This window comes from Muntiacus reevesi, chromosome 9 (assembly GCF_963930625.1).
Source record: "Muntiacus reevesi chromosome 9, mMunRee1.1, whole genome shotgun sequence".
NCBI lineage: Eukaryota > Metazoa > Chordata > Mammalia > Artiodactyla > Cervidae > Muntiacus > Muntiacus reevesi.
The window spans coordinates 42002272-42012235 of NC_089257.1; the positions used below are offsets into that span (position 1 = coordinate 42002272).

The 9964-nt window shown below is 35.8% G+C and overlaps 1 protein-coding gene across 1 annotated transcript; it reads right to left on the reverse strand.

The window, feature by feature from the left end:
* Positions 1-7448: 7448 nt before the first annotated feature.
* Positions 7449-8399, reverse strand: LOC136175007 (olfactory receptor 52A1-like). Its single transcript, XM_065945299.1, has one exon. It carries the CDS (start codon positions 8397-8399, stop codon positions 7449-7451), a length of 951 nt encoding a protein of 316 aa, XP_065801371.1.
* Positions 8400-9964: the final 1565 nt, after the last annotated feature.

A 9964-nucleotide genomic window follows, 5' to 3' on the forward strand; every position in this document is an offset into this window, starting at 1 on the left:
GTGGATTTCAGGGTGAATGAGAAATAGTGATGAAAAGTGAAAGATCTAAATTCTCTTTCCAGAAACATTATACTGATGATGTTGAATGAAACCAATTCAGAGATTTTACTGACATCTATACTTCTTTTCAGCCTATGTTTTTTTCCCTAATTTACCATTTTGTGTCCCATCTGTTCTCTTCTAATAATTGTGTTTAAATTTCGGTGACTCCCAATGCTATTTCCTGGGTCCTGGCACTCAAGCTATACAAATACAACAGTTATTTTATCTACTCAAAAGAATTCCGTGATCTCCAATATGTCATCTACTAGAACAATATTCCACACAATTTTTTTCATTTTCTTTACTCTGTTCCCATTATAGAAGGCTTGCATATCTTATCCAGATTTCAGTTCATGCTGAATATTCTTTGAAAAACTGAATATTCTTTGAAAAACTGTCCCCAGTTAATTTTACTCCCAGAAGGATAACAAGTTTTTTTCTTTATTTTAGCATTTGGAAATACATTCATGAGTGTCAATCCTTATGTTTGTTGGCTTTCACTGTCTTTCTTTCTTTTTTCTCTTTTTTCATGTTTATATTTTAAAAGTAATTCAATATTCTTTAATATAGAGTGCCATCAATTTTAATTTTTTTTTACCAAAATTGTAGGCATGTATTCATTATGAAGCACACATCAATCTTGCAAATTAGGCCTTCAGCAGAGTAAGACTTAAGACCTATTTTCTGTCCATCTCATATTTTAAAAAAAGCTAGTCATTGAGCGACTTGTATCTCCAAAATCTGCTAAAGTGCCAAAATCCATAAAACATGAAGTTGTTATTAATACCCATATTAAAAAATCAATTGACTCTCAAAAACAATGCTGAGATAATTCAATGGAGAATAGTCATTTGCACAAATAATATTTAAACAACAGGGGAGTCATTTTTAAAAATTAATTTTCCTCTTAACAAATAGTAATAACTTGAAATTGATTATAAACCTAAATGTAAGTTCGAAAATTATACAATTGCGTGGAGAAAGCAACATTTTTCTGATCATGCTAGGCAAAGATTTCTTAGAAAGGTACAAAAAACATAAAACAAGAGTATAAACTGATTAATATTAGATTTCATGAAAATAAAAAATATTGATTAACATGCTGTAGAAAGATAAAACCAGAGACTGGGAGGCAATATTTGAATATTTGCAAAATACATGAATGTGAATATATTAGTCACTCAGTTGTGTCCGACTCTTTGTGACCCCATGGACCATAGCCTCAGGCTCCTCAGTCCATGGAATTCTCCAGGTAAGAATACTGGAGTAGGTTCCATTCCCTTCTCCAGGGGGTCTTCCCAACCCAGGGATTGAACTCGCATCTCCTGCAATACAGGCAGATTCTTTACCATACGAGCTATCAGGGAAGCAAAATACATAGATAGTCATTTTTTTTTTTAATCCAGGATATGCTTAAACATTCACAACAATTAAAAAGATAAATTCATTAAAAATGGTTTTGTTTAATAACTCTTCAAATTTTTGCCCCTCATGAGATGGTATTGTAATACAGAAGAGAGCATATTGTAGAATTACAATTATTATCATAATTGAAGAAGCTAGAAATAGAAAACTAACTAAAATGCATATAAACCCAGAAATCCATCCTTGCTAGATAGCTGTGCTGCGCTCAGTCATGCCCAACTCTTTGTGACTCCATGGACTATAGCCCACCAGGCTCCTCTGTCCATGGTATTTTCCAAACAAGAATACTGGAGTGGGTTGCCATTTCCTTCTCCAGGGGATCTTTCCCACCCAGGGATCAAACCAGATCTCATGCATTGGCAGGTGGATTCTTTATCACTGGGCAACCAGGGAAGCCCAGAAATATTAATATATTAAGAAATATTTAGGAGTATTTCTAAAAGTACATCACAGAGATTTTTAAATTACTTAACATAGACACACAAAAATACACATATGGCATTTAAGCACTTGAAAAGAATCACAGCATCTTTATCTTTTAGAGGATGCAAATTAAAATTGTGATCAGATGTAATTACTCATCAACTACAATAGATGAAAATTTAAAGATTGATACTGCCAATCATTGGTGATGATGAGGAACATCCAGAACTCTCATACACAGCTGGTGAGAGCATAAAATTGTATGGCCATTAGTAAGAGCAGTTTGAAATTTGTTTTAAAAGTTAATCTTGTACATAACAAGTGTCCCAGCATTTCCATGCTTAGTATTTACACAAAAAGAATAAAAATGTTAATGTATGTGGGAGATATACTCAAATAATCATATCAGTATTGTTCTTATTGACCTAAAAATTTAAATATGTTATTTTTTTGAAAATACATTAACATAAGACTATTATTCCTGAATGCTAAGATCTGGCTGGAACTGCATAGCGTCTGCCGTTTTTGTACAGGGAAAGGTCTCTTCCATTGCTGTCTTCACTAGTCTCTACCGTTTCATATTTAGTCTCTTTTATTTCTGTAATGTTTCTGCCCCAGTAGGTATTTTAATTATTTCAGATTGAGATGAAAAGCATAATTTTGACATAATGTTCTCTCTGTGCCAAGAGACTGTTTCAAGAATATGTCTGTCTTCTCTGACGGCAGGGTTAGTAAAGTGCAGTAGAGAGTGTCAGACTTTCAGCAGAGCTCTGCTCTTGAACTAACCTCCTTCTTGCCTTCTTTCTTTCTTTCCCTCACACCCCACCCTCTTTTCCCTCTTCTCCTCATTCTCATTCTCTTCTTTGCTTCTTTCTAAGAATTAAAAGCAAACATAAATATGGAGGGCATAGTAACATGTTTGACAAGTAAATTTGGACTTTTTCTAACAATGTCAATCTGATTTCAATAATGAGTACTGATTTTTGTAAAGTTGGTACACATTTAGCATTTTTATACAGAAAAGATATATTGCAGATCCAAAGACTTAGCAGAAATATATTTAAATCACATATGTAACAAAATATTGTAAAATAATATATTTAAAATCTATTTCGAGTTAAGGTGAAAAATATTAGACGTCAACATTAAAATATGATAATTGATACATAATTGGTTTTAAAAATTTAGGGAGTATTAGAGTGAAAATGGTTGAATACTACTCCTCTAGAATCCACACTCTTTTTTTTTTTTTTAGTTAATTTATTTATTTTAATTATAGAATGATTACTTTACAATAGTGTGGTGATTTTTACCATACATCAACATGAATAGGCCACATAATATAATTTTTAATAAGGAAGATGCATCAATGTGTATTTGTTTGAATAACAGTTGTTTTGTTGTTCAGTGACCAAGTTGCGTCCGACTCTTTGCAAGCCCATGGACTGCAGCACGCCAGGCCTCCCTGTCCCTCACCATCTCCCAGAGCTGGCCCAAGTTCATTTCCATTGAATTGGTGAAGCCATCCCACCATCTGCATCCTCTGTTGCCCTCTTTTCCTTCTGCCTTCAATCTTTCCCACCATCAGGGTCTTTTCCAATGAGTCACCTGTTCACATAAGGTGGCCCAAGTATTGGAATTTCAGCTTCAGTTTCAGTCCTTCTAAAGAATATTCAGTGTTGATTTCCTTCAAAATTGACTGGTTTGAATTTCTTGCTTTCCAGGGGACTCTCAAGAGTCTTCTCCAGCACTACAGTTTGAAAGCATCAATTCTTTGACTCTCTGCCTCATTGTCAGGCTCTTACATCCATACATGACTCCTGGAAAACCATAGCCTTGACTGTATGAACCTTTGTTGGCAAAGTGCTGTCTTTGGTTTTTGATATACTGTTTAGGTTTGTCATAGCTTTCCTGCCAAGAAGCAATGGTCTTCTAATTTCATGGCTGCAGTCACCATTCACAGTGGTTTTAGAGCTCAAGAAAAGGAAATCTGTCACTGCTTCTGCCTTTTCCCCTTCCATTTGCCATGAACTGATGGGACTGGATGCCACAATCTTAGCATTTTTTAAAATTTATTTATTTACTTTAATGGAGGCTAATTCTTTACAATATTGCAGTGGTTTTCACCACACATTGACATGAATCAGCCATGTCTGCACATGTGTCCCCCATCTTGAAACCCCTCCCACGTCCCTCCCACCCCATCCCTCAGGGTCGTCCCAGTGCCCCGGTCCTGAGCACCCTGCCTCATGCATCGAACCTGGACTGGCGATCTGTTTCACATAGAACATGTTTTAGTTGTATTCTCTCAAACCATCCCACCTTCACCTTCTCTCGCAGAGTACAAAAGTCTGTTCTTTATATCTATGTCTCTTTTACTGTCTCGCATATAGGGTCATTGTTACTTCTTTCTAAATTCTACATATATGCATTAATATACTCTATTGGTGTTTTACTCTCTGATTTACTTCACTCTGTATAATAGGCTCCAGTTTCATCCACCTCATTAGAACTGATTCAAATGTGTTCTTTTTAATAGCTGAGTAATATTCCATTGTGTATATGTATCACAGCTTTCTTATCCAGTCATCTGCTGATGGACATCTAGGTTGCTTCCACGTTCTAACTATTGTAAACAGTGCTGCGATGAACATAGGGGTACATGGGACTCTTTCAATTCTGGTTTCCTTGGTGTAATATGCCCAGCAGTGGGATTGCTGGGTTGTATGGCAGTTTTATTTCCAGTTTTTTTAAGAAATCTCCACACCATTCTCCATAGTGGCTATACTAGTTTGCATTCCCACCAACAGTGTAAGAAGGTTCCCTTTTCTCAGCACCCTCTCCAGCATTTATTTGTAGACTTTCTGATGGCAGCCATTCTGACCAGCGTGAGATGGTACCTCATTGTGGCTTTGATTTGCATTTCTCTGATAATGAATAATGTTGAGCATCTTTTCATGTGTTTGTTAGCCATTCATATATCTTTTTTGGAAAATGTCTGTTTAGTCCTTTGGCCCATTTTTTGATTGTGTAGTTTATCTTTCTGGTATTGAGCTACATGAGCTGCTTGTATATTTTTGAGATTAATGCTTTGCCAGTTGCTTCGTTTGCTATTATTTTCTCTCATTCTGAAGGCTGTCTTTTCACCTTGCTTATAGTTTCCTTCACTGTGCAAAAGTTTTTAAGATTAACTAGGTCCCATTTGTTTATTTTTGCTTTTATTTCCATTACTCGGGAGGTGGGTCATAGAGGATCCTGCTGTGATTTATGTCAGAGAGTGTTTTGCCTATGTTTTCCTCTAGGAGTTTTATAGTTTCTGGTCTTGCATTTAGAGCTTTAATCCATTTTGAGTTTATTTTTATGTATGATGTTCGAAAGTGTTCTAGTTTCATTCTTTTACAAGTGGTTGACCAGTTTTCCCAGCACTACTTGTTAAAGAAATTGTCTTTATTCCATTGTATATTCTTGCCTCCTTTGTCAAAGATAAGGTGTACAATGCTGTGTGGTACAACTCCCACTCTTAATTGCCCCTCATTATATTGCCCATTCAGCAAACAGAAAACATGCCCAAACTTATTAATAGACGAATAAAAATTTAATCAACATTGAGAGTTCATCTTTTCATCCCTCAGACTGCTAAAGATTTAAAGTTTGATAAAGTCCAGCAGTTGTGAAGTTGTGAGTAAATAGTTTGTAAAAATATATATTTTGGTAGGTAATTTTATTATTGGGAAGTGTATATTCAAGAGGTTTATAATTACTTGTTTTAGATGGTATAAAGGAAAGTATGAATGCTAAAAAAGTATATTGTAAGGCATCTAAGAATCATTTCTTAATTCTCAAAGTTGTACAATTTAGGTTAGAAAACAATATCACATCCGATTTTTTTCTAATCACTTTCTGCTTAAATTTCCTCTTACTATCCCAGAAAAATCCACCTCATTTTGTCTTTAGCCATCATGATACTCATGTTCAGTATGTATATTTTATTATTGTACCTAATTCTAAAAACTTCACAGATTACAGAAATATTAATTTAAACAATATTTTTTTTTCCAAATCTCACCCATTTAGTTGTAACTATTTTCAACATTTGATTTATAGTCTTCCATGTTGCCTGGCATAAAACTTCTACACATTTTAAATTTTAATTAATATTCCCAAATTACCTACCCAAATGTACACTTTCCCTTATTGTTAACTGAAAACCATTCTGGATAGCCACCCAAATTACTAAAACCTCCTTTGCTATGGTAGGATAAAAACTTTAGGCCATAAATTTAAGGTTGATTTTAGTATCTATTTCACAAAGAAGAGAATGTAAACTTCGATTATTTTTTCCCCTCTTGTCCCAGAGTTGTACTAAAACTTAAAGTTGAAAAAAGTCACTAAGTATTCCTAAGTTATGAATAGCTGACATGGTGTATAAATTGTATTTGTCTCTATTGCTACTACTGATTACCATCTCTACCACCCACCATTTCCCCATCTCCTGCTCAAATCTCAGCACTTGAATGAGTGAGGGCATTCATGATTTGTCCTGGAGTTTCCTTATTCCCTGCTCTTGGGAGAACACACAGTTGTGATTTTTCACACCTGGACCCAAGGGAGTCAGATTCAAAAGCTTACCATGAAGATTGGACATTTCTCAAAAAAGTGAGAGTCTGGCACTCTTGTCTTCTAAATATTCAATTTCCTACAAAATCTGGAGATTAATTTGTGCATGCTATTACCACTTCTCTCTCATTGCCATGTCTCTGTTTCTCTCTTGTTCACTAGGAAATAAAAAGGATACAAAGTTTACAAACTCATGAAAATTGATCGCTGTGTCAAATTTACCGCTATGCTACTATTCTGTAGCATAGTATTTATTATGGCTTAGGAATTTGATAACACTTGTTGAATTAATTAAGAGGAATAATTTTACTGCTTACGAGTTTACTGCTTATGAGTTTTGTGCCTATAAATTTATGAATGACTCTGCAAAATACTGAAAGTTTTAGACTTCATTTTCTCATTACAAACATAAAGGTATAATTTCTGTTTGTTTGTTTTTTTTTTTTTTTTTTTTTGATAAGAACAGTTAACATATTCTTCCTCCATTTTTTAAAGAAGACCCAGACAACAAAGAAACAAAATCAAGAGCTAGATGAATTGAGTACCAGGATACTGCAGAACACTGAGCCTTGGGCTTATCTAAATTCATTGAGAGATGCACAATTTGTGAATCTTTCCAGAGCTAGATGTTTACAAGAGTACACTCAAGCAGGTACTAAAAAAATTAAAGAGAAATGTAAAGGAGAAACATTCAGTTCTTTCCTCCTTTATGCTTCTCCTTCTCATTATCTGTCTTGGATCCACAATCCTATTGACTACTGTCATGGGTTAATAGCCAATAGCTAACATGCTTGCAAATTGAAAAAAGAAAATAAATTAAATAGAAAACTTGAGCAAAACTTGTTTTTACAAAAACCATTTCCAATAACAAGGACTCTGAGGTTCTATCACGTTGGGAAATAGTGTTACCATTCATAAAAAGGTAAACATAAAATTTTTTCTCACAGTAAACTTTTTGAACAAAATATTTTTACCATATGGGCACGGATATGCTTGGTCTTTGCACCATAAATAAGTGGATTGAGAAATGGAGGGACTAGCAGATACGTGCTAGAAAGGAGAATATGAATATAAGGAGGGATGTGAGAACCAAATCTATGTGCAAAGAAGGAGAAGAAACCAAGGAAGTAGAACTGGAGGAAAACACAGATGTGAGCAACACAAGTGTTGAATGCTTTCAACCTAGCCTCCTTCTGAGGCAAACGGAAAACTGTGATGAATATCTGTATGTAGGACAATGTGATTAATACAATGTCAAGCCCGGCAACAGTGAAGGCCACAAACAAACCATAGATTTTGCTGACCCTGATATTTTCTGCAGCCAGTTTCACAACAGCCATATGTTCACAGTAGGAATGAGAGATGACTGTTGTATGATAAAATTGTAATCGAAGCTTTATCAGTACTAGGCATGGTGCTACAAGAATGGCAGCCCTGAGTGTTACCACAGCTGCTATCTGAGTGACTAAGTGGTGAGAGAAGACGGCAGCGTGTCTGAGTGGATAGCAGATGGCTACATAGCAGTCCAGGGCCATGGCCAGGAGGATGCCTGACTCTGTGCACTGAAGTGTGTGGATGAGCCACATTTGAAGCAGGCAACAATCAAAATGTATCTCTGGTACATGAAACCAGAAGATTCCAAGCATCTTGGGCACAATGCTTGTGCTGAGAGCAATGTCTGTGACTCCCAGCATGCCTAGAAAAATGTACATGGGCTGATGGAAACTGCGTTCTGATGTGATGATGATCAGAAGCAAGGAGTTTCCAATCACAGCCATGAGATACATGGCACAGTATGGAATCCCAATCCAGCACTGCACAGACTCTAGGCCCGGGATCCCTATTAGTGTGAACTCAGAAGGCATGAAGACTGTGGTGTTGGAAATGGACATAGTGTCCTTGGGCCTCATGATGCAAACAAAAGATATATCTCAGTCCATGCTACTTCCTTTTCTATTTCTTATTTTCATCCAAAGTCATCATATTGAGTGTGTATGATTTTGTTAGATCTCTCAGATCATATCATCCACCTCATATAATATCATATCATATCATCCATATCAGATAAAAGGTAAAAGAAAGATCTACAATGACACATGTTTTTAATAATGGCATGCATAAGCCCTGTACCATCATAAAAATTGTATTAGCATTACAGTGCAACTGCATTAGAACCAACCAAATACCTGATCCCAGATAGCACTATAGGTAAAGAACCCACCTGCCAATGCAGGAGACATAAGAGACACAGGTTCAACCCCTGGGTTTGACAGTCCCCTGGAGAGGGACAGAGCAACTCACTGCAGTATTCTTGCTTGGAAAATCCCACAGACAGAGGAACCTGGTGGGCTCCAGTCCATGGGCTTGCAAAAAGTCTGACACAACTGAAGTGGCTTAGTACATACTCACAAGAACACACAAGGACTTCTTACTCAACTGCTGACATGTCTGTCACTTAACTTCGAAGTTGTGAAAACAAAAAAAATTGTTTATTTTGGTTGGCAATTATATTTTAATCAGAAGTTAATGATGCTCTTCGTATTCCACGTTCCATTTACTGCTTCAGCATTCTTGTTTTTCTCAGTTGTCTCTCAGTCAAGGCCGTTTGGTTTGGACATTGAGAGTCTGGCAATATATTAGAGCAGGTTTCTCTCTAAGAAAGAGAATAAACATAGGAACACTTGTCACCTAAAAGCAAAATATATTTGTCTATGTATTGAGGATATGTATTATCCATCTCTGTGGAAGAATAGATGTCTTTTCAGAAGAACTTGAAGGAACAGTTTTAGAAAAGATCATTAAAATTTGTGTACATTTCGTTAAGTCTGAACCAAAGTTTCTTGGTACTTTATGTTTCTAATAAAACTGAATTGTTTTGCCTACATTTCCAACAGCTGAAATGCTTCATTTTTCTGCTGAAATTAAAATATATTCTGTAATACACATTACAAAATGTTTAGAGTCAAGAGAACTCAAGAAAGCAATATTGGCAACAGTAGCAAAATATGTAGGTATGAGGACTCATTCTTAATGACCGATGGATATAGGAACATGGGTAACTGACTGGAATAGAGTCTTCTCTCTTGGGTTTTTGCCTTTTGTTTCTCTTCTCTTCAAAGCTATTTGTAAGGCCTCCTCAGACAACCATTTTGCCTTTTTGAATTTGTTTTTCTTGGGGATGCTCTTGATCACTGCCTCCTGTACAATATCATGAACATATGTCCACAGTTCTTCAGGTACTCTGTCTATCAGATCTAATTCCTTGAATTGATTTTTCACTTCCACTGTATAATCATAAGGAATTTGATTCAGATCATACCTGAATGGTCTAGTGGTTTTTCCCTACCATCTTCAATTTAAGTCTGAATTTGGCAATAAGGAGTTCATGATCTGAACCACAGCCAGTTCCCGGTCTTATTTTTGCTGACTGTATAAAACTTCTCCATCTTTGGCTGCA

What these genes read in the sequence shown, in the direction of transcription:
- LOC136175007 (XM_065945299.1), bottom strand. Translation starts at nt 8,399, where the DNA reads ATGTCCATTTCCAACACCACAGTCTTCATGCCTTCTGAGTTCACACTA.